This window comes from Corvus cornix, chromosome 2, assembly GCF_000738735.6.
Source record: "Corvus cornix cornix isolate S_Up_H32 chromosome 2, ASM73873v5, whole genome shotgun sequence".
NCBI lineage: Eukaryota > Metazoa > Chordata > Aves > Passeriformes > Corvidae > Corvus > Corvus cornix.
The window spans coordinates 4029242-4054423 of record NC_046333.1 but is presented as its reverse complement, the minus strand read 5'-3'; the positions used below and the strand labels follow the sequence as shown (position 1 = coordinate 4054423).

Below are 25182 nucleotides of genomic sequence, written 5' to 3'. Positions count from 1 at the left end.
CTTTCCTACCAAGACAACTTTAGGTTGTATTCTTCAGAGTTTAAGAATTGCCAGAGAGGCAGAGCAGCACACAAAAGTGATGTGGAATTCAGTTCAGGTCCCCACAAAAGCACCTCTTGACAGGGCACATTTCCCCTTTGATCCAGCATGGGCCTGACTACAGCCAGTTCTGCCCAGCTGCTTTTAAGAAAGCTGTCACTGGGACCAAGGCTCCCCTTCTGGGATTAACCACACCAAATCCAACTATTTTTGTTTGGTGGGTGTTTTTTTTAATGCTTTTTTTGCTTGTTTAAGCATTTTTTAAAATTAATTCTTAACTTAAATGCCTGTGAAAGAGGAATAAAAACAACAACCAACCAACCTTTGGGCAATTTTGTAGTGTTTCTAAATGAACTTTTGAGGACAGCGTGGTGCATTGGTAAAATACACAGATCTGTACAACACTTACACTTTTCCTTACAGGTAGGCTACAAATGGATCACAACACTTTAATCAATATGAAACACCCTCAGAAGAACAGATAAAAGTTATATTGTGGTTGTTCCAGGCTGATTTTTTTTTAAACACACTATTTCTGAACATCACTGTTATGTTCAACTGTTCGTAACACCGAAAAATTTAGACCTGCAGAATTCAAGGAGTGCAAAAAAAAGAAGAAACACGATGTTCCAGGCCAATGATGACAACTCAGAGGGACACCAATGGGTTCCCATCATGTTTCAAGCAACAACCACTGTCACCACAGAGCAGAGCTGCCAGAGGACGTCCCCAAACTTAAAAGAGGCTCTTGTAACAACAAATGTTTCTACCACCACACTCCATCTACACTATCACTTGACACAGGAATGCTCAAATCTGTTCTGCATATATATTCATGCCAAGCAGATAAAGAGAATCACATTTGTAGTGACAAATGAAATGACTGGAGGCACATTTGTCATGTTCTGTGTCACTGGTGACATGTTCATCTATCAGGTTTTCAACATGAGCAACCACCTTTTCACCATGAGATGTCTTATTATAGACTCCAGCTAAAGCAACCATGACAATTAACAGCCTGTTTGGCACATCTGTCTCTACAGGTGGGTCATGAAGTCACAAAGAGTGAGGAGAAAAGGATGAATCCTAAGGAAAACCAGTGGCACTTGTGAAGATGATGGTAAGAGGCCATTATAATCATCCAGCCTGATGATCCCTTTTTTAAACAGTAAGGCTGTAACCTTGCTTAAGGAGGAAGTAGGTGCACATTAAGAACAGTTTTTTGTGGGCAGCAGTGTAAAAATAAATATTAATTGCACTCCAAACACACCATTTGTTTTAGGAAAGGAAAAGCCACCAACTATCACTGGCAGACCAGGATGGACAACTACCAGGACTGCACCACAAGGCTCCATGCCGAGAAAAGAACCCCACGTGTTTCAAGAACTTTTGAAGCAGCTTTTCTGAAACACTTCAGAGCACAGGACTTCCAAATGCTTTTACTCACTGAACTTTAAGTGGAGCATTGTTAGTAGACAGCCCAGTGTCCTACATTTTCTGGTACTAGTCAATATAGGAACCAAAGAGAATGTACCACTCATGAGAAGCCAGAAGAGGAAAAACCACCATCTGTTCACATTCTAAAGGCAAAGTCCTATGGAGCATAAAGAAAAAAAGAAAGGTTGTGTGGTTTAAGTTTGTCTTTCTTCTGCCTAACACAACTCCTATTTAAACTTAGGTTATAAAGGGAGCCTAACACATGAAGGAACAGATGAGGCTGCAGCAGGTTGTGACAGCACAGAAACATTGAACCACTGAATCCTTTAGGTTGGAAAAGACCTCCAAGATCATCCAGACCAACCATTAACCCAGCACTGCCCAGGCCACCACTAAACCCTGCCCCAAGGGCCACATCTGCACATCTTTTAAATCCCTCCAGGGTGGTGACTCCACCACTGCCCTGGGCAGCCTGCTCCAGCGCCTGATAATCCTTTGGTGAAAAAGTTTTTCCTAATATCCAATTTAAACCTTCCACAGTGCAACTTGAGGCCATTTCTTTTGGTTCTGTCACTTGATCCCTGGGAGAACAGGTTGACCCCCACCCTGCTATGCCCTCCTTTCAGGTAGTCATGGAGAGGTAAAGGTCCCCGACCCCCAAGCCTCCTTTTCTCCAGGCTGAGCCCCCCCAGCTGCTCCTGGTGCTCCAGAACCTTCCCAAGCTCCATTTCCTTCCCCGAACACGCTCCAGCCCTTCTTTCTTGTATCAAGGGTCCCAAAACTGAGCACAGAATTTGAGGTGCAGCATCCCATTAAAAAAAATGTTTTTTATATGCAATTCTCTGTTCCATTTAAGTGAAGTGCTTAACTCCATGGATACAACACACATGGATCAGCTGCTGGGTTTTTTTTTGCTTCATGAGGCTCTCATTGACAGCGGTTTTGCTGAAAAGAGCCCCACAACAATGCTGGAAATAGCAGCAGAGCGAGTGCACAGAATGATTTCCAGTAACATGTCAAAAACACACCATCAAAGATTAACTTCTTGCCTCCAAAAGCAAAGACTGTTTTAACTGGCGATCTCCCGAAGTGCAGTTATTAGAGACCTCGATTAATCCATACCAGAGACACAGAGCACAATAAATGATAAAATATATCAAATAGTGCTGATAGATCAGAAAATACTGCTCCCCAAATTATGCAAAACCTGGCTACACGGATTAATTTGGTGCTAAAAGTCCATGTTTTGAAACATTTGGCAAAAAATGAACAAATAATCCACTTCCACAAACACAAGTTTTACTGTAGACGCTTCAATTTGGGCCTTGCTGTCCCGTAACAGAGCCCAAATTCACTGACTAATGCACTTTCAGAGATTTTTTTTGGTTTTTTTTTTTTTTTCTTACTTCTCTTGACTAAACTGCAAGACTGTGCCCTGCCTTCCCCTGCCATTTCACTGCACGAGAATAAAGACTGTGTCTTATTATGCAGCTTAATGATATGTTAATCTTAAAGCAAAACACTGAAGGAAAACACTAATACTCTCCTCAAACAAATAAACAATCACAAAATGTGCTATTGAGTGTAACAGAGCTGTTTGCCCAAATAATGTGAGAAATCCAAGCAGTAATTAACTCAAATTGTTTTATCAGAGAGAATTAAAAGAATATAAGCAACCTGCCATCATGATGCAGTTTGGAGTTGGCTTCTTACAGGCTAGCTGGTATTACAGCAATAAAACAAAGGGCACTGCAAAATGTAAAGCTGAAGCTAAAAAAAGGAGATGTCAGAATTTTATTGGGAGATACAAAGGGAATTTTTTTTTTTCTTTGAAGACAGGATTCACAAGGATTTTTTAAATGAGGTACAGATTTTCTACTGGGATATCTAGCCCGTAATTTTTCTGAATCTTCTGCATCGAAAAATAACATTCATGGTATTCTGATGAAATGCTAAGATAATAATAATAAAATATTGAAGTATATGCATTCTTCTTAAGGCTGTGTGAACAGCAGGTTGTATGAAGCTTTAAGTTATTTTACATCTGCAGGTCCTGTGGTAAAATGAGAAGTTAGGGTGAAAAGTTGTACCTAAAATACTGTTGTCCTACATGCCCTAGGAAAGTCAAGCAGCAGGAAAATTATCCTACCCACAACAGCTAGAAAAAACAAAAGAAAAAGAAAAAAGAAATAGTAGGAGTACCTGGAACTAAAGCCATAAAAAAATTCCCTACTTAGTCTTAACAGTTATTTTCTGTAACCTCAGAAGGAAGATGCGACTGGCACAGCAAACAAAAACAGACAGAAGGGAAGAAGGGTTGAAAATGCCCCCAAACCCAAAGCACCAAGGTCTTCTATGCTGCCATTCCCTCAAAACCCAACCTTCTCTACATGAAGCCCCACAGACACCACCTTACAGTATAACCTCAAATTCTATTTTAAATCGTTATACACTTAGGAAAAAAAAAACAACCACCACATTAAAAAAATGTAAGAAGTTGACAGATGTCAATTTATTTAGAAGTAACCCATCATTTAAGCTTCTTTCTCAGGAACACTGAGCTGTTTATGGATCATCATCTCATTTCTGGAGGAGGCTGTAATCACCTCGTGCCATTAAAGTCCTCGCTCTAATTTTCTGTAGAGCAGGAACACTTTTGCCAAAGCTTCCTCACATTCATTCTACATTACTTAAGAGCCATTGCCATTCTTACTGAAATTATAAAGACTCGGATTCTGTGTGCTTTACAGAGAATGTATCAAAGTGCCACACAAAATTGCTGCAGGATATTAAGAACTGCTGAATTTTAAAGCAGAGAAAGCAGAATTTCAGAGGTAAAGAATCTCATCTAAATTTTGAATCCAGACTTCAGCTGAATTCAAGACTGAGGATGAATATACACCATTTAACAATAGCAAACTACTCAGGAGCAGGAACACTACATGGAGCACAAATCTGTCAAGGACTGAAAACCACACAGAATTTAACAATAATAACATCAACACCTCGTGATTTCCTTTTCAATCTTTGAAAATGTCAGCTGCTACCACTATAACCTTCACACAAATACATACCCGAAAAAACCCAGTTTGTCTGCAACCATTGCTAAGCATCTCTAGGTATTCTGTAGGATGGCCTCAAAGTGATGAGGACATGAAGGGTTTTGTGGAGGTTGTTCAGGAAAGAAGGGTCTGCGAAGACCTTAGAGCCACTTTCAGAGACAAAAGGGGCTCCAAGAGAGGTGGAGAGGGACTTTGGACAAGGGCCTGGAGTGACAGGACACAGGGAATGGCTTCAGACTGAGAGAGGGCAGGGTTAGATGGGATATTAGGAAGAAATTCTTCCCTGTGAGGGTGGTGAGGTCCTGGCACAGGTTGACCAGAGTGGCTGCCCCATCCTTGGAAGTGTCCAAGGCCAGGCTGGAGAGGGCTTGGAGCAACCTGGGATAGTGGAAGGTGCCTTTGTCTTTACCCTTGTACAAATCATTTTTCTGGATATGTCATTGGGCAAATAAAAAAGGTTCCCAGTTGAACAGTACGTATTTTTCTGAAACACCCAGTAACTTGGGTACAGTGTCCCAAGAACCAGCACATTAAATCTTTGAGTGCTGGAAAAGAGGAACATCCCTTTCAAATGAAAAATTCTGAGAGGGTTTTGACTCATATGACATAGTTGAAAGTGGGATTTTTACTTACTGTAGAAAACATTAAAAGCTGTGCATGCACAATAGGGTAGGTACTTCCAACAGGTGATTATGTTAAACCAAAAAATGGGTTAGAGCAGTAGATAACAGCATGACAAAATTATTATTATTTTTTAAGGAGGAATCTATAGCCACAGTATCTTCAGAAAACAAATACAGCCAAGGCAAGAGTGAGGACAAAACAAAGCACTGGCTTTGAACTGAAAATCACCACAAACATCATGGAAGAGAAGGATCTTTGCAGATGAATTACATTTAAGCAAACACAACTGCCTGAGTAAGAGGGAAACACTGGACAAACAGGCATTTTATTACTCCTTTGCACATCTAGGTCAACATTTTAAGCAGATACAGCTGCTGAGGAGGTTACAGAGAACATGGACTGAGATTCTTGGTGGAAACAGACAGGAGCAGTAGAAGAGGCAACGGATCCAAGTTGAAGCAAGATACATTCCTTCTAAATATTAGAACAGGGTCTCAGACTGCTTGTGAAATCTCCATCCTTGGAGATACTCAAAACTTGACTCAACCCTGCTTTGACCTCCAGAAGTCCCTTCCAACCTGAATTCCTGGACAATGCCATGAGCCTGGAACTTCCTCTCACAGTAACAAACCCAAAGGTAGGCAACAGGTATTTACCTATAGTCATTCCGTGTGTATACAGGAGCACAAACTAACCCTCAGTTACTTAAAGAATTATACATGAGTATTTACAATGGCTGAAATAACATTAATGGGTTAAAAACTCCCCTGCTTTGAAAAAAACCAACCTTTCTAACATTAGTCTGCCAGTCTTGTATGAACAATAAGCCTTTTCTTTTAAATTCTTTTCTGCAGCAGAAAATTAAAGCTTAGTATTTTTATCTTGAAAACCTACACTGTCAAGGAAGAAACCCTAAAAAGGGCTTGTGTGACACCTGAAAGGTGATTTGTTTTTTATACTGACATTTACATCACGCTGAACTCCTTAAAAGCTTTGCTCCATCTTTCTTCCAGTTTTCTGTTAGCTACCTTGCTCTCCTTTTTCTCAATTTTCTATTTACTGTAGAAATAGTGGCCTATCTTCTTTTCCCAGATCGTAACTATTCAGGCATCCTCATTCCCTTACATTACTTCCTGGGACATTAACAGTAGAGGTAGAGCAAGTAATCTCAGTCTACCAGTGGAAATAAAATACCACCTTGCTAATTACTGATCACAGAAAAAGGGTGAACAGTGTTAGAGTTTCAGTAACTGTTAAATGCCCCGTAAATACTTCCTAAACTGCAAACTTTGATTGTGAATCTTACCCTGCCAAGCTCCAGCAGCGAGCTAAATTTTATCCTTAGTGCCACAGACCAGCCCCACTAAAATCACACCATTGAGCTCACAGCTGAGTCTGCAGAATGATTTAATCTCATCCTAAGGGAGAATTTCAGGGCAGGAGTTTAAAGCTGGTTGCAAATTCAACCCTCTCCCAACCCAAAAATCTGTGTTAATGCCACACCTTGAAGCAGAGATAAGCTCACACAAAGTCCTGTAGAGGGGCCAAGGCACAAATACCTGCAGGATGAGACAAGATTCCAAAACACCACAGCTCTAAGTTCACAAGAGGAGAAGGATGGGTATGAGGGAGACAGAAGCCATGGGAACAGCTCTGCCAAGGCTTCTCCATTCCTTTCCCTTCACTGGCAGGAGCACCTTGAAGTCAAGACCCAAATCATGGAAAGCGTAAGTCCAACGAAATGCATTACATACAATATAAGGTCTTAGTTCTGAACAGCTATGAAAATTTCCTTTTACTGTGAGTGCTGCAAATTTATGCTTCCTGAATATGTTAAGAGAAGTACAGAGTTATTTTAGCAAGATGCAGACTCTGGACTTTTTTTTCCTTAGCAGTTCCCTAGACTATCAAAATGTATAGAAGATAAATCCAGTCAGAATTCACTAAAACCACTCAGTGTTCATGTGATCTCTTCCCTCACTTCACAACAGCACCCCATTTCCCTCTGCAGCCAGTGTTAAGTCATTATCCCAGATGAATCCCCCTCCCTTTCCAGAACTGAGCATTGATTTTCCCTTCGATGCAGGGGAAAAAAGAGCAGGAAATGAAAAATTTCTTACAAAGACTTTTCCTGAATAATCGTGCAAAGGATCCTGATCTTGCAAAGAAAAAAAAAATTAATTCAGAAACAGGCAATTAAGACAAGATTTCCTGGAGATGCTGAAGAATAAACATAAAAAAATGTTGGTGGTACTCACTCAGGAAGGCAGCTGACAAAATCCATCAGAGAAAGAATTAGGAGAGGTGATATTTTATCGAATTCACTTACAGCTTTTTGCAATGGGCGATTTGCTAACATCCTATAGAAACTGTGAAAACCATCCAAAAGGCCCCTGGAATAATGCAGCCTTTCCATAACCCTCTATATTGTTCTACTGGCTGCGTAACAGACACAAGAAGTTTCTTTACAGTGGCAAAACAACGAGCCCCTGCTGATGCTGAGATCAGATTTGCTTCTATGGAGTAGAGCGACGGGACTTCAGTGTGACATGAAACTTCCACAAACCGCAGTTTAAATACTCTGCCTCGAGCTTATCCCTGAGCAAACGACCATTCTTGCCTGCAATGGGGAGAGCTTTTAAATCTCTTCCATTTTTACTGAATTACTGATTAAATTCACCCAGGTGTTGGGGCTTTGGCAGCACTGATGGACCTCCAGCACGCTGAAGCTCCACGTTACCTAACGCTGCTCCCAACACAGGGTTTCAAAATCTGAAAGCCCATTTTAACAACCACCCCCAAGGCTGCTAAACTTAGAGAAGCAGAACACCACCACCAACCACTGAATTTCTTCTGCCAAATTTTCCCCTCTTCTTCTCCTTCTCCTGTGAAGAGGAGCTAAATGGTGGCACTCTGCAAGTCCGTATCCCTGGTTACACTGCAATGGAGCCAAACCACAGTGCTGACACACAGCGTGACAAAGCTGGTGACAAAGCTGTCAAATTAGGATTCTGAACTCCATTTAACTTATCTTTGCACAGAAGTCAGTGAAAATTTGTACAGGCTTCTTCACTGTTAATGGAGTCCCCAAGATTCATGGCATCCTAAAACAGACAACTTCAACATTGCAATCAACTGCATTCTACAGCACCTGTGTTCCCTCCACCAACTTTTAAGATAAACCCACTTTATTTACATGCACACAGGACAAAGCCATGCTTAAGTTTTTGCTATCAAGTATTATTTTATCAAAAAAACCCCCACCAAACCCCAAACTGAAAACTATTCAAACTCATGGAACAAAATGGAAGATGCCCTCACCTCAAACTTTATCAATCGAATGAAGGGAATTTTTCCTGTTCCTGAGCACTTGGGTAAGGAACAGGCACAGCAATATTTCATTTTTTCAGACATGGAAATGGTTCCAGCAACACCTCACACACTTGACTGAAAGTCCTACTAGGTATGTTAGTATAGCATTATTTAGGGCCCCACTAAGCACGGCAAATGACTGAACTGAAAATATCAATGATGACAGAAAGCTTTGTTAGGAAGACAATTATTGCCAAATTAAGAGGATCAGAGATGAGCAGGACACTGCCTCTTTCAGTCACACATCCACAGCTGAGGGACAACAGAACATCTGGCTCAGCTTCTCCTCAAAAAGCCTGAAATGGATACGCACTGGTGTTGGTGAATAAACACAGAAAAAGCCCAAAACAAAGCAACAAAAAAACCCCAGCCAGCAGGGAGGGGAGTTAGCAATGGGCAGGGAGTGCCCTGGGATATCTCCTGGCACCTCCTGGCTCCACACAGGGCAGGAATAATGACATGTGGTCACCCCAGTAATCAAGAAAAGTGACATATTCGGCCACTTGGACCAAAAGGCATTCCTGTGCCTGTTCCAAGGGCTGCATTTAACCTCTGGGAAGTGACATAAATAGATGGGATGTTTTCCAGAGGGAAGGGTGTTAGTGGTCAGTTTCACCCAAACATTGCCAAAGAAATATCTTTAGGTCCAGCATCCAAGCACTCCCTTCAGCAGACAAGTTTTAATTGTTTCTAGAAGAATTAAGAATGGACTTCTCTAGCAAACACTAGATGCTCCTTTCACTAGAACACAAATCAAGAATTTAACACGTTCATATTTATTTCTCTTGTTCAATCTATTTTTTGCTATTATTTACCATGCAACACAGCTGATTACAGAGAAGTTAATCCATGCAGACTTTGCCAAGAAAACAATTTACAGGTGTTTTGTTGGTTAGAAAACTTGAAATTTGGTGGATTTTTTAATTGTGTTTTTGGATATGGGGTCCAAACAGTTACTTTATCACCTTAGGAAAATATTCAGAGTTTGTTTTATTACAGCACAAGACCATCAAACCTCAATCAATGTTTGATTGCCTTGAATGACTAAATAGAAAGCAAAACCAAAACAGTTTGCAAAGACACCTCCCCACTGGACTTGGTAGTCATTTCCACAACTGCATAATTTTATCAGCTACTTAACTGAAAATACAGGATGCAGCTTCCCAGACAATCACAGTTGCTGTACACATATGGTCCTAATTAAAGCAAGAAAACCAGTTTACTCCTGTAAAACACTTCCTAGCAGCAGCAGCAGCTGCCAATCACCTGAGCAGCTATTAAAAAGGTGATAACTGTGAACCTGTTTTCCACTCGGAATTCTCACGCCTTTGAAAGGCTGTTGTTATTATTATCCAAAAGAGAAACCTTTACTGACCTTATTAGCAGAAGAGAAGATAAAGCCATTTGTTACTTGAAGGCTTTCATACAAAGACCACCTACAGTGGGACTTAAGAAATCATCTTCACAACAAAAATTGCAGAGTATGTTTTTGTTGTTTGTTTTTTTTTTTTTTTTTTTTTAAAGAACAGCATGGATTGGGCTGACAATTACTGGAAAACAATTTAAAAGCAGCACCACGGAGTTTTGTTTTCCCACCTGACTTCAACTGCTACTTAAAGTAGCCAGTACAAACATTTTATTGCAACCTTTCACCATCAGCAACAGAAAAAAATCAAGGTTTTTTGCTAATCACTATGGGCATTTCTGTTTGTTGAAAAAATAATGATTTTTTACCTAGGAATTTCTAAAATTATTTCAATTGAATTCCAACACCCCCTTATCCACAGCACAAGGATAAACAGAGCCTAAACTAAACAGATATTAACTTTAAGAGGAATTCAGGATTATCTCAGCACATTCTGCAATGAGTCAGCCCAGACTTATTTTACTCTTATCTGTTTCTTAGTGCCCACTGAAGGCATTTCCAAAACAAAACCAGGGTTGCTTCTATGTTTTAGTACAACCATTACTCAAACAAATGCACACCCTTGTACACCAGCATCCCCCTTCCCAAAGGGGCTGGAGAGTGGTTTGTACAGGCTGAGTGCCAGGTCACCTTGCTAAAAATTGTACTGCTGTGTCCTCCTGGTCACCACCACAAGGTCACCTTTGAGATTTCCAGGAGTAGTTTCATGCTCACAGTTTATATCCCTGCTAATATTACTGGGAATTTTTTGTTTGCTTCATTTTGGCTTGCTTGATTTTATTCCTGGGGAGTGTGTGTGTTGGTTTTTTGTTTTCTTGGATTTAGGAGCTCAGGCAATTATTTTTTTATGTTGCAAAGCTCCAAGCAGTATTTTTAGATTTACAATTTAAGAAGACTGCAAGTGTTATTTGAGGAGAGTTCAGTGCAACAAATATTTTTGAGTGATGAGGGGAAGAACCAGAACTATCTGGGGCATCAGGAATTCACCACTGTGTAAACTGTGTTTCAACAGAAACACAACAGCACAAGGTCAACATAAAGTTTTGCACTTCAGGGCTTAATCCAGCATATTACACAAAAAGAAATGGCAGTTTCACTCTATTTAGGACTTTTCCTGAAAGGACACTTTGAAAAATTATAAAGCAAAACCTCCTTCTGATGTCTTCTTTTTTGTTACCAAATGCTATTCTGCATCCTGTGGAAATGGCACCTGACTGAGGGATCCAGGGACATCTGGTCCTTAGGAATCTACTGAAGTTGTTTCCTGCATCTGGGGCAGGTTTGGTCCGAAAGCTCATTTTTCTCCTTATAATATGATCACAGTTTTGTATCATGAGATAGTAACAGTATTTAGCACTTACATTTAAGATAAACAACTGATTGATTTAAAGGTACTGAAAAGAATCCATCGCTGCCACAAGTGACATTTTTAAAAACATTCTGCTCTCAGAGCTCCCTTGCCTGCCAGAACGATGCTAAACAGGTAATTTATAATGATGTGCAGAAGCAACAGCACAAGTAAATACAGGCATGAGACCTGAACAGATTCCTATTTCAAAACTGTCAAGTTTGATTTCTAGTTTTGTTTGCATTTTTGTCTTTTTCCCATCATGACATGTTTACCGAAGGGAAAATGGAGGCAACTGTAGGGTAACATGTTGGGCACCAACAACTCTGAAAGATTTATAGGAAAAAACCCCCAAACTATCATAATACTAACACTGAATGCTCTTTGTAGCAATGCTAGTTAGCATGTAATTAGTGTGTACAATTAGTTGTTAGAAACCTTCCCAGTAGAGACAGCAAGAATTTGCTGGAGTTTCAGATTTCTTATAGGGCAGGGAAAAAAAAAAAAAAGGCATTTGAATTTCAGGGCAGAGTTTGCATTAAGCTGACAGTTTTATCACGGTAATCTGGAGCCAGAAACATTCACGTATTCAATCCACTCTAAAATTCAGAAGGACATTTCCTGGTTTTCCTTAGGTTTCACTTTCAGTCTCCATTAAACTTCTCCATACATTCCTCTCTGACATATTTAATCTCAACACAAGAGGGAATCTTCCAGAAAGACAGGCGATTTTGCAACGTGAGGAAAAAGGAAGGCCACAACTATGCACTCACGATAAACCCGATTAAACAAATCCAGTTAAAATCTCATTCCTTTGTGGATAAGCACAGACCTCTACACAGATGCAAATTGTTTTCCAGTTATGCTGTAAACCCCCTCCTTCTGGGGCTTTCCAATTTATGTCAATGCGTAATTAGCAAATGAATTGCTCTGCAGATTGCATTCAGTACTCTTTTCCTTTTCTTTTCTTAATTCCCCAACTAACGTAACCTTCCCCCCTCTCCACTTCCAAAACTCTCAAAATCACTTTCAACTTGCGGATTCTCAATGAAATCACCTTCACATCATAAAAAGTAATGAGAACTGGCAGCTGGCCAACAAATGACTTGGCAAAGGTAATCATCTTCCAGCACCCATAACCCAGCACAGGAAAACTGTCGGCGAGTTCAGGATAAATACAAGCACAAACACTTGACATGCTCAGTTGGTCACTATGCAATGAAATTTTACCCTTCCTTCCTATACTGCCCCATCCCTGGAAGTGTTCAAGGCCAGGCTGGATGGGGCTTGGAGCAGCATGATCTAGTGGAAGGTGTCCCTGCCCACGGCAGAGGGTTGGAACTGGATGATCTTTAATGTCCCTTACAATGCAAACCATTCTATGACTGATTCTATATGCTGAACACAATCAGTACCTTTATAATACTGTTTTTCAGTATATAATGCATCAGTTACAACAAATGCAAATTGCTGCCAGTTCATCCTGTTCAGGAATTCCCAGGTAAACAATTTTGGAAACCATTTCTTCACAGGTTATGCACCTGTATGATGCAGGAGCAAACACTTTCTTTAACTCAAATGGGATATTCTGCCTTTCACTCTGAAGCCATGCTGTACCCTGGGAAGAGCCCTGAAGCACTCATTCTATTATTTTGGTTATTTTTCATGCATCTCCTCCCTTTAAACATAGCACAACATTCCTTGGAGGTGATAAAAGACCTTTATCCTCCTAAATTTCAACACAAAGAACATCTCACCTTACGAGACAGCTCCTACACCACTCTGGCCAGCTTGCCAGGAGACAATCTGTCCATGTAATATTGTCCAGGGCTCCTCCTCACTGCACCACCTGAGCCCCAAACATCCACTACAGCTTCTCAGAGAATCATAAAGCTTGGAAAAGATCTCTAAGATAGAGTCCAAGCATTAACCCAGCAGTGACACACCAGAATTATCCCCGGACACAGCCATCAAACACCTCAGCCCCTTGAGCTTCAACAGCATCAGAACAGAGGCAGCTGTTGCAGTCCAGAACTTCTGATGGAAGATAAGAGGGCAAGCAAGCAAAACAAGGCAAGCAAGAGAATTAAAAAAACCCCAAAAGGTCAAAGATTAATTCCAAAAATCCCTGTGAAATACATGGAGGTGTTTTCCCTGAAATGCTTCACTTTACACTGCCTTCATCAAATTGTTCATGTGTATCTTTAACCAGTTTTAGTTGAAAGAAGTACCATAAGCCCATTTTAAAAAAATGTTAAGGGTTTTGTGAAGGTTTAATGAGATACTTTATAATTGTACCTTTCTCTCCAGGTGGTAAATGTTAGAACTTTCTTTGTGCTTGGCTGAAGGAAGTATATAAATGATTAAATATTTTCTAGGAATGTGCCACTATTGACCTCTCCCCTGCAGAATGCCTGTATCTGACTATCACTAGGAAAAATTGCCAACTTCACAGTTCAAGCAAACCTCACGCTGCAAACGAGCTTCAAAATCTACACCCACCATTCTGGGCTTCACCAAGGTGGACCTGCTGCAGCAACACCAGGAGGCCACAAAAATGCTCTGAGAGCTGGAGAACCTCTGGTATGGAGACAAAGGGCTGGGGGTGTTCACCTGGAGAAGAGGAGAAGGCTTTGGGGAGACCCTAGAGCCACTTCCAGTGCCTGAAGGGGCTCCAAGAGAGCTGGAGAGGGACTTGGGACAGGACAAGGGGGAATGGCTTCAAACTGACAGAGGGCAGGATTAGATGGGGTATTAGGAAGAAATTCATCCCTGTGCGGGTGGGGAGGCCCTGGCACAGGTTGCCCAGAGAAGCTGCGGCTGCCCCATCACTGGAATTGTCCAAGGCCACGTTGGAGAGGGTTTGGAGCAGCCTGGTCTAGTGGAAGGTGTTGGAACAAGATGATCTTTAAGGTCCCTTCCAACCCTAACTATTCTTTGACCCTACGAAAGCTTTCCTCTAATTAGATCCCTGGTAACCACATGTACGTGCACTCGTGGGTAATGAATGCAAGTACGTAAATATTGAGGCATGAAAATACAAGACAGCTTTTGTGGACAGAAATAAAGCAGCACTGTCTGCCAATTGTTAAATGCATGCTCAGAATGCCTTGGTAGAAAATTTGTATCTTTTAAAAAAATTCTTCGCTAGCATTGCTTCAAAAAAACCACACCTGGACTCTTCTGCACGTGTCCACTGTAACAGCACCTTTGTGGCAGAAATTTTTTATGATGATTATGAGGACTGAAACTGATTTATCTACCCCAAAGCGTTCTCAAAGGCAGGAGCTCATCCTGAGGAGCTGGAAGCACATCCCACCCTCTGGCTCCCAGAGGCCAGGGGAGGAGTTCCATACTCCAAGGGGATGGCCAACCTTTGCATATCATCAAATAAACAAGAAAGTTTCAAATTTTACTGCTGATTACAGCAGGCCAGGAAACAGCAAGATTAGTTTTACTGCCAATTCCGCTGGGAATCCTGGAGGACAAGTCAGGAAGCAGAGAGCTGCCGGGGTGGGGGAGAGCATGGCAGTGAATAAAAATCAATACTTCACTTGCTACCAGGAAAATAAGGTTTGCAACAGTGGCAGCAAACAACTGGCCAGTTACCCAGCAGAGAGGACTCGACTTTAAACAGCACCATCAATATGCAAACTGTGACTGCAGGCTGAGGTTCATGAAATATTTGCTTCCTACAAACCTGTCCTGAAATTTTTGAAACATTTTAAAAGTTACATACACATTAGATTTTGACAGACCAGGCATCCATTATTTGGGGATGCTCCTCTGTACAAAACAGGCCCTGCAGTGTCTTACTCTCCCATCTGTCAGGCTTTAAATATATTAATAAACATTCAGAATAGAGTAATAGTTTATTGAAAAAATAAATAAAGAAAAAAAAATCTCATTTCAAACCCCCTGACACCCTTAGAATCCAAGTCTACCATGTATTTATTCAGCTTTAACTCGCAATAAATTTTCTAGATAATAGAATTCTCATTTCTAGTGCAGCCAATCACTTGTAATAATTGGGTTCTTCTTTTTACAAATCATACTTTATTATCTTGTACAAAGAAAACAAGAAGTGGCACTTTGCAAGTGATCATTTTGATAACAGCCTGAATAAAGCCTACGAGCTTTAGAACAGGACTTTCTCTGCTCATTTCGTTGAAGTTGATATTTTTACTGCTAATATCTGCGTTACACAGTAGCAGCTGGCACTGGAAGAACTGGACCGTATAGAACTCTTGGATTTTTTTTTTTCTTGTCTTACAGCAAACATTCCAGAAATACAAAAAAAGGCCAAAATTATACCACAGCCGATCACGTGGAACTTATTTTCACTCAGATCTATTTAGATGCTACTTACGCTTTCCATAATCATCCCATCCACGTCTGTTTTACGCCTCAACCTCTCCAAGTAAAAATAAAGCAAGCTCCCCTCAAACTCCAGCAAAAGCAGAATTTATAGAAGATTAACACTGCCAATGTGAAACTCTTGAAAGTGTCTGTGATGACATTAAAGAACAAAAGGATCCTTTCCTCTGTGCCTGCCTGCAGCTCTGGGAGTTCAGCAGAGAATTTAAACCCAGTGAGATGTCACCCTGTTGAAATACAGCTTAGATCAGGAACATCCACTAGAACCGACTCATGGAGACTTAGGAGATGTTGCTAAATGTTTCTGGGAGATTTTCCAGCCAGGTTTCCACTGCTGAGAGGCATGGGATGGTTTACAATCCCTACCAGCAATCCAGATGTGATCTTTAAACATCTAAACACGCTTGGCCCGTTGTAGTTCTATCAGCCCTTCTCTTGTTTCAGCTTGGAAGTTTCCACTCCTTTCTGGAAATAATTCTGAGCTGGGATAAGAGAACACACAAAACCACCCAAATGGGTGGGCAGAGACCCTCAGACTTCATCATGGGAGCACCCACTGCCCAGGAGTGGTCAGGGCAGGTTGGGAGCCCATCACAGACACCAAAACTATTCCCAGTCCCACCACCAGCCTCTGCCTGGGGTACCCAGCCCTCATGAGCCAGGTTTTCGTACTCTGCTCTGTCCTCCAAACAGGCTGGAACATTCTGGCAGCTCTCAGCTCCTTCCTGGTCCTACATATATCCACATTCCTCATTGCTCTCCCAGCAAGATATATCTCCCAGGCAGGGAGGAGAAAGAGGGATGAGGCACATTTTCCCCTTCTGATTCACACAGTGGGCAAAACCTAAGGAAGAACGTAGATAATTAGACCTGTCTTTGCTTTTCCCGTTCCTTTTTTTTTTAAAGAAACTGTTAACTCTTGTGGACAGAAACACTTCAAATACAATTCAAAGTAATGCATCCAAAATTCTCTGTTGGCTGGGCTTGAGTAACAGACAAGTTCACCTCCCAAGTTATCATTTCCATATCCAGGATTGCCTGAAACTGGATTTTTAATTGAAAATGTAATACTGAGTCCCAACCATGGTGGTCATTGCCAACATCTCAAAACTCAGCAGAAAACAGAAGTACACGTGCTTATAGAAGGAGTATCTAGGAACTGACATATATATAAAAATTGTGGGACAGATCTAATTTGCAACCATTTTCATGTCAGAATGGTAACTTCTACATGACAGTCAAACTCATAAATTAAGTGTTCCATGATGGGAAAATGAGCCTCCCACAGTCAAACCTATCTCTGAGGGCAACAGGAACGTCCTTCACAACAGCGAACAAGTCAGGGAGTTTCATTTCTCTTGGCCTTTTGCCTTCTCAGCATTTCAGTTTTTATCCCTTTAAAGAAACAAAAATGGACCCGTTATCCAGAGGCTTATTTGGAATGTTCAGCTTAAACTCTGAAAGCTGAAGCGTGGCATCGATCACGCCACATTTTACTGATTATGTCAGAAAATGCCATTTGCATTTCTGAATACTGAATTAACAAAATGTAGGTCAACTTTGTTGGGTTGGGTTTTTTTTTTAAAGGCATGTTAAACTTCTGAACACTTTAACTAATCACTGAATTGAAACCAGTATGAATTTGAGGTGACAACAAGCACTGTGAAGAAACGATCACACTGCAGGTTACAGACACTGATTGAATATTTGATATTCAGGCAAATTATCATTCCCATTACTGCACTTCTGCCTGTTAACTGCAACCCTAAATCAAATCTTGGGTTACTACAGGTTGCTACAGTCTTCCTGGAACACAAAACCTACTGTATGGCTTCTGGTTTCATATACCAACTATGTCATTAGTTAATGATTTAAAATTTTACCCTCTGCGAGCAATTCACATTCCACTGGACTGCTAGAGTGGTTTCCACTTTTTTTTCCCCCTTTAAATGCTACTTTAGTGTTAAAATTCTGAAGTCAATACTATAAATCTGTTGAGACAATGTCTCAGGATCATTAACATATGTTCAAGTGTTTGAGTACTCTGAATCCTGGTGATGTAATGGCAAAAAAGCATATTCAAAGTATTTTCAGCTATATTAAAAATGGTTTTCCTGTTGAAGACACAATTAAAGACACTTATTTTGGCTCTTAACTTGAGATCTTCAGAACTCCTTATTTAAAATTATAATGAGTATTGGTCTCATTGCTGGTTTTTCCAACTCTATTTGAAAGAAAAGAAGGCAAAAAAGTTTGTGAAAACATCCACAGGGATTCACACTGTGACTGAAAAAAACCTAATGGTTCAGGTTGCAGTGTGAACCCCTTTCATATAATTTACTGAAGAAGACAATTCACACCTGTAGGGACACAAAAACATTCTGTTACTCTAAATAACTGAAAATAGACACTCAGCTGACAGGCAAATTTTATAGAAGTCAGGAAAGATGTATCTGAAGAGAGAAAACAAAACACCACAGCCTGAAGCAGGTACCTGAAGGACTGGGCTATTTTTCACTCCTATTTAACTTGGCACATGGAAACAGCCAAGAATTTGCATCATTTATGAGGATCAAATTAATGCAGGCAGGTAAAAAAGGCAAATTCACTTCTTTGGACTGAATGCCTGTTGCCCATCCATGACCATGCTCTCAACGTGACACTCAGAGGAGTTCTGTCAGCACTGCCCAGTTTTCTGTACATTTAACCACACTGATTTTACATTAGGGGTCTCTGAGTAATAAGAATTAATAACAATTAAAAAAATAAAAATAACCAGTTGATTTTATCTGTACTGATTTATAGAGATCCAGACTTCCAGTTGTTCTTCGTACTTTGTATTTTTTTGTAGTTGTTCAAATTGACCCCTGACAAAACAAACCTCTTTTCCCATACGTAGGTCTCTTTCTTTTAGTTTCAAGTTTGTTAATGTTCCCGATTTCCAGAAGTGCCAGATGACCGCAACATAAAATATTTCTGCAAAGAACTACTATTTTTGTTACTTAAAAAACTAACAGGGAATTGAATTCTCTGTGAATTTAGTGTTCAAAGTATTTCCAGGCACCTACGTATCACTTCCAGTTGGGAGAACCTAAGTTTCTATTTCCCAGAACTAATTTAACAACATAGATACGGGCCAAAATCCCCCAGCAGCATGAACACCACAGGCATTTGAGAACATTACAATAATAATAATAACAATAATAAAATACGATTGTAGCAAACCTTTCATGCTCAGCTTTCATTTTGACAGACAACTAAATCCAGTGCACCACCATGTGGCAACATACTAGGGAATGGTTCACATACCAAGACCTGGTTTTTTCCACCTTCGAAATTTTTTGCCATTTGTTAAAAAATAAATGTTAACAAATCCCTCTTAGTGTTTACAAGCTCCCCCTTAACAAGTTGCCACAGCTTCACTTATCTCAAAAGGTATTTTTTAATACACCTGGACTAGCAAGAAAATGCTTGAGCACTTTTATTTGTAAAGCACAGTATTTACCTAAAAACATAACTGCCCCAGGACCACAGAACCAGCTCTGTTTCTTGCCAACCTCGCTCCCTCGCACAGGAGAAATTTGGCATAAGCCTGTACTGCACATTGAATTCCTTTTAAAACATAAATACATTTAAAAAAAATAAATCAAGCTAAATGCTGGTCTCACATCTGATTAAAAGCTTAAAAGAAATCTTGGGGAAAAATCAAAACCTTGAAGGTATACACATGCATTATTTAGCAGCTGCTCAGTTACTGTGGAACTGCCTCTCTCCAGCTTAACAACAGGAAAATAAATTCATTTTTTTCCACAAGAAACACCAACACAAGGTCTCAAAAACCCTAAGAAAACCCTGATTCCCAAAGCCCCCACATGCCCCTTAGTACCCTGGAATTTATGTCTGCAGCCAAACTAGGAGGAAAAAAACCAGCTTTTCATTAAACTGGACAGCCTTGGCTCACACCACACAGCTGTATTTCACCGTATCACAAAATTCCAGAATTCAGACTCAGCTGATTCTGGATTTCATGAAACAAAGAGTTAATTCATTTTGCCTTAACATATTTGTGAGCCATTTTGTACCAATACACTCAGCTCAACCTGAATTAGCAGCAAGGACTCACTTAGCAGCAGCCTCCTGCTAGGAGCCGTATCTGGATTCCCTATCTCCGCTCTGGGCTCTCTCTCTCACAGCTCACTGGACCTAAAAGCTCTGCTAAAACCGCTCAGAAATCTGACAGAAAATTGGGTGACTCGATGTGCAGCCACGCCAGGGAGGCAGGTAGAGCAACGGGTTTCCACAAGCTCCGTACCTCGAGCACCGGGAAAACCTGTAGTGGAAGAGGTTGGAGCAAGCAGCACTCTCCTTCCAGAGCCCAGGACGGACAGACCCGCACTTCTCCTGCTGCAAAAGTTGCTCCGGAGTGATTTGAAAGTCTCACCACAGAGCTCATAGTCAATCCATTGCATGCACTGTAACCACATTAAAAAAATAAAACCACCAAAAAACCCCAAAAAAAGAGAATTCACCTCCTGTTTGAAGATGACGCTGGAGTTTCCTCATCTCCAACACCAGCTCCCCTCCTTCCCCTCTCCCCCAGCCCAGCCCTGCTAACACAACACGAAGCCTGAAAAGCTCCTTCTCTGCAACGAAGACCATCATGATTTTCTGCCAAAGACAAACCAATAGCAAGAACACAATGCACATTATGCAAGTTACTGCAGAGTTATGCAAGTTAGATGCATATTTTCGCTCGCTTTGCCCAGGACTCCGAAGCCACTTGTTTGATGTGGATGCCTACTCTTATTCCGAGCTGTCAAATCTTCCCCTGCTTGCCTCAACTGGCTTTTTTACACTAAAATTTCAACCAGCTGCTACAGATATTAACGAAGCCGTTCCATTACATACAATAACATAGGCCATTAAAACCACAACATCTGAGCACAGTATCACATATGTCTACCCCAAGCCAGGTCTTAGGGAGACACAGTAGGCAGAGCACAGCACCTTGTTCACTGTAGATACCCCACGTTCCACACTGCCAAAACAGAGGAAAGCATCAGAAATCTTTTGAGCCAAACCAGGCCTCATGGTGGAAGTAACACCTCACAAGCAAAAGGAATTGAAGAGTTACATGAACACTCCTATGCTGAAAATAAGTAATTTTTGTTCAAACACCCCCCAAACCTGATGGCCTTTTTTTTTTTTTTGTAAATCTACCTCCATACTTCTGCAGCCAGCACTGGTGAAGTGGGAAGACCAAGATTTCACGTATGGCCTTACAGTCAAAAGTAACTGGGAGCAACTTCTCCAACAATCTGAGACCCCTCACTATTTCCAAGATGAGCCACACGAAAATGGAAGCTATTTGGGCACTAAACCCATCAATTTCAGGGCAAGATCTATCAATCCACCATTTTTAGACGACCACTCAGAGGTCTGACCGTACCTACCAGGGAACATGGACATAACTCTTTATTTCTAATTTCTGCCCCTTCCTCCTTATTTACCTGCACTGCCCGTAACAAAGCATAAAACTGACATCCAAATAACTTCCCAAACCTGTAAACAAGCCCCCAGAACCTGAACCCTCCTGTTCACCACCAGACACAAGGACACGGCCACTTACAGACCCCGAGACTGCTCAAAGCTTCTGAAAGCAAACAAGGTTAAGGGCACTTGTCAACATCCAGACTTTTGAAGGGAAGCAGCTCCTTCGGCCAGGCTGGATTCATCTCATTTGGGAGCAAAACCCAATCCAAGTGTGATGCCTTACGCAAGCAACAACTATTTATCTAGGGAGTAAATAGAGCCCGCTTCTACAAGTAGCCCGTGTCTCTTTCTGAGAAGCACAAATAATCTCCAACAAACCTGAAAGCTGCACGGATTCTGAAATGTGAGGCAGGGAGGAATATAGGAAAGAAATCTGGAAATTGTTTTCTTTTAAAAAAAAAAAAAAAAAAAAAAAAAAAAGGAGAGGGGGAAAGAATTTAAAATCTTTACAGCAGGTATTTCAAAACCTTCCAACACACCCAGCACAGGTATCCCTTCCCTGGAGCAGGGCACTAACTGCACAGTGACCACCTTATAAAGTTACCTCCCCGAACCTCGGGGAACAAGAATATTTTATTTAAATGACCGATGAAATTCGGTATTTAAACACTTTTAACAAGTTCTCAGCTGTATCCACCAAGCCGTTTCAAAGACCTTCATGCAAATACCTTCATCCCACAAAAAAAAGAAAAAAAAAACAACAAAAAACCAGCCCAAACCCAACAAGCTCTCCTCTCTTCCCAGCAGCCTAGAGAGGATTATACGGTCACTGAAGAATGCGAGTTGTTACTATGTGCATTTTTAAATAGAGGGGGGAAAAAAATCATAAGGAAAGAGAGAAAGCAGCTCACCTTTATCCTGAGTGCAGGACAGGATCTCCTCCTCTTTGGGGTTAGTCACCTGGGTGATAATGGACGGGTTGTCCATGGAAACAGAGTGAGATTCCACCTGGCTATTTCCCTCTCAGAGGCAGGCTTGTGTGCGGGGGGGGTTGGGGGGTGCTGGGGGGAGCGGGTTGGTTTGTTTGTTTAAAAAAAATCAAGACTCAGGTTTGTATTTGAAAAAAAAAATAAAAACTATTAAAAAAAAAACTAAAACAACCGAAACCTCAACAACCAACTCCTCCAGGAGCGAAACCGAAGGGAAGGGGGTGGGAGGGACGCCAAACACGATGCCACCGAGGCCTCTTGCCGGCGCCAATTCTGCACGGCGGAGGGGGGGAAAGGAGCGCAACCCCCCCCCCTTAAAAAAAGAGAATTAATCCAATTCACCCTTCCGGGAAGCCCGCCGAGCGCTTCCCCCCGAGCCCCCGCCGCCTCCCGAGGCGGGGGAAGAGCCCCCGTCCCTCCGCTCCGCGCCTCCCCCCGCGGCCTCACGCCGCCCCCCGCATCCACCTGAGCCGCCCCTACATACCCCCCCCTGCCGCCCGCCCCCGCGCTTATCTCATCCCCGCGCCCCCCTTCCTCCCGCGGGCAGCGCTCGGCGGAGCGACGCCGGGCCGCCCCCTCCACCTCCTCCTCCTCCTCCTCCTCCTCCTCCCCCCGTTCCCGGGTCGCGGGCGAGGAGGGAAGCGCGGCGCGAGGGGAGGAAGGGAGGGGAAAGGGGCCGAGCCGCTCCCCGCGCTGCGCCACAACCCGCCCGCCGCCACCGCCGCCGCCTCCTCCGCCGCCGCCGCCGCCGCGCCCCGAGCCCGTGAGCGCGCCCGGCCCGCCCCGCGCCGGGTCCGGAGCGAGGGGCGGGAGCGGCAGCGCCCGGCGGTGCGCGGTAAACAACGGGGCGGGGCCGGGGCGGGGCGGGGCGGGGCCGCGGGCAGCGCGCACAACACAACGGGGGCGCGGCGGGGGCGGGGCGGGGCGGGGCTTAACGCGGAGGGCGGGGTCGGCGGAGCCGTGAGGGCGCGGGGCGGGCCCGGCCGCCATTTCCCGCCTCGGGCTGCGCGGGAAAAAATAAATCACGGAGTCGGAATTGTTTAGGTGGGAAACGGGCTCTGGGATCAGTGAGTTCAACCTATGGCCCAGCGCCACCATGTCAGCCATTGAGTGCCACATGCGGGCTTTCCTTAAACATCTCCAGTGATTCCACCACCTCACTGGGGCATCCTATTTCTAGTCTCTAATGTCTAATCAACTTTTCTGTGAAGGAATTCTTCCTAACGTCCAACCTGACCCTCCCCTGGCCCAGCCTGAGGCCGTTCCCTCTGCTCCTGTCTCTGTTCCCTGGGAGCAGAGCCCGACCCCCCCGGCTGCCCCCTCCTGTCAGGGACTTGTGCAGAGCCACAAGGTCCCCCCTGAGCCTCCTTTGCTCCAGCCTGAGCCCCTTCCCCAGCTCCCTCAGCCTCTCCTGGTGCTCCAGACCCATTCCCAGCTCTGTTGACCTTCTCTGGACCTGAATGTTAATGGGTTCATGAACAGGTATAAACCATCTGATTAGAAGACGTGTGAAGTATTTTTACAGGTGACTGTGTCTTTTTTCAGAAGGGAGTGTGTAGCTCAAATCACAGAATCACTCAGGTTGGAAGGGACCACAGTGGGTCATCTGGTCCCATGTCCCTGCTCCAGCAGGGGAGGACCCCAGCAGGGCCATCCCAGAGAACACGGCACAGGATTGTGTCTGGATGGTTCTGGAATATTCCCGGGGAGGGAGACTCCACACCCTCTCTGGGCAATCTCTTCAGGGCTCAGTCAGTACACAGGGAAGAAGTTCTTCCTCATGTTCAGGTCCAGCTTCCTGGGATCAGTTCCTGCCCGTTCCTCCTGGACCCCACAGAGCAGGGCCTGGTCTGTGCTCTGAGCCCTCCCTGCAGACAGGGACAGACCTTGGTGATGTCCCCTCTCAGTGTCTCCTCTGAAGAGTGAACAGCCCCAGCTTCTGCAGCTTCTCCTTGTAAGAGAGATGCTCCAGTCCCTTAATCTTTCTTGTAGCCTCTGCTGGACCCACTCCTGGAGCTCCATGTCCCTCTTGTCCTGAGAAGGTACCTGTGGCAGGTTTGGCTGCTTCTCTCACAGCAAATGCCCTCTGTGTTTTTCCTAAAAGGCATGTCTGGCTCTCCAGGAATTCCCAGCACTGCTGTTTGCTGGTGCATGAGGACATAAACTGTGGTGTACCTGTCCTGCTCCCACCCTCCTTGGTACCTGCCATTAGCCAGGGCCTTGGACCTGATAGTGGGGAAAGTATGTGGGGAAACCCACCCCAAATAATGGCTCTGATGTGGGGCTGCCAGAGTGTAAAACCAAGAGAAAACCTTTACAAAAGCATGGTGGTGTAATTAACATAAATGAGGAATTGTAACCTCCTTTGTCTCCTAGAAAAAAATCTAATGTATATTCAAGCCTTTATTGTAACCTTGCTACACCAAGGATAGATATAATTTTAAATTTGATTAAATAAATGGGGAAAATCCTTCTGTAGCCGGCATAGACCCAGGCAAAATGAATTTTAGTACTACTGGTTGCAACTATCTTCTTTTCGCACTGAAAGAGGAACCTACTGACCATTTGCATTTAAAAAAAATGTTTAGAAATGTATCTATGAACAGTTTTACTTAACAGTAACAAAACCATGGCACTGACTCCCCATCCCTGGAAGTGTCCAAGGCCAGGTTGGATGGCGCTTGGAGTAACCCGGGATAGTGGAAGGTGTCTCTGCCTATGGCAGGGGGCTTGCACTACATGATCTTTAAGGTCCCTTCCAACCCCAGCCATTCTGGGACTCTGTGATTCATTTCAGCTGCCAAGTTGGGCTGCAGAAATGACCATTGTGTTTAATTCCAGCAATTTAAGCAGCTGTTTTTGTTGCAGCTCTTCCTTGCCATGAAAAAGGCTATGGGCCCAGCCTCAAGGAATCTCTGCTCTGCAGCAGTGCCACATCCAGTTTCTGGAGAAAATTACTTAAAAGCTCAGGGTCTTGTTTCATTCCTGCACTCAAGAGGTTTAAACATTTTGCTG

The 25182-nt window shown here is 42.9% G+C and overlaps 1 protein-coding gene across 9 annotated transcripts in view; it reads right to left on the bottom strand.

Moving 5' to 3' along the window:
• CTDSPL (CTD small phosphatase like) overlaps positions 1–22564 on the bottom strand; it is an 80857-nt gene extending 58293 nt beyond the window's left edge. For 5 of the 9 annotated variants that reach the window (XM_019283155.3, XM_019283156.3, XM_019283157.3 and 2 more), the window contains exon 1: positions 20215–20359. In XM_019283155.3, the coding sequence (XP_019138700.1) occupies positions 20215–20347 (133 nt within the window). In that variant the 5' untranslated portion in view covers positions 20348–20359. Of the gene's footprint in view, positions 1–20214; positions 20360–22089 lie in introns of those variants that run through there. The other 4 variants (XM_019283158.2, XM_010394811.3, XM_010394814.3 and 1 more) reach the window with 4 other exon arrangements.
• Positions 22565–25182: the final 2618 nt, after the last annotated feature.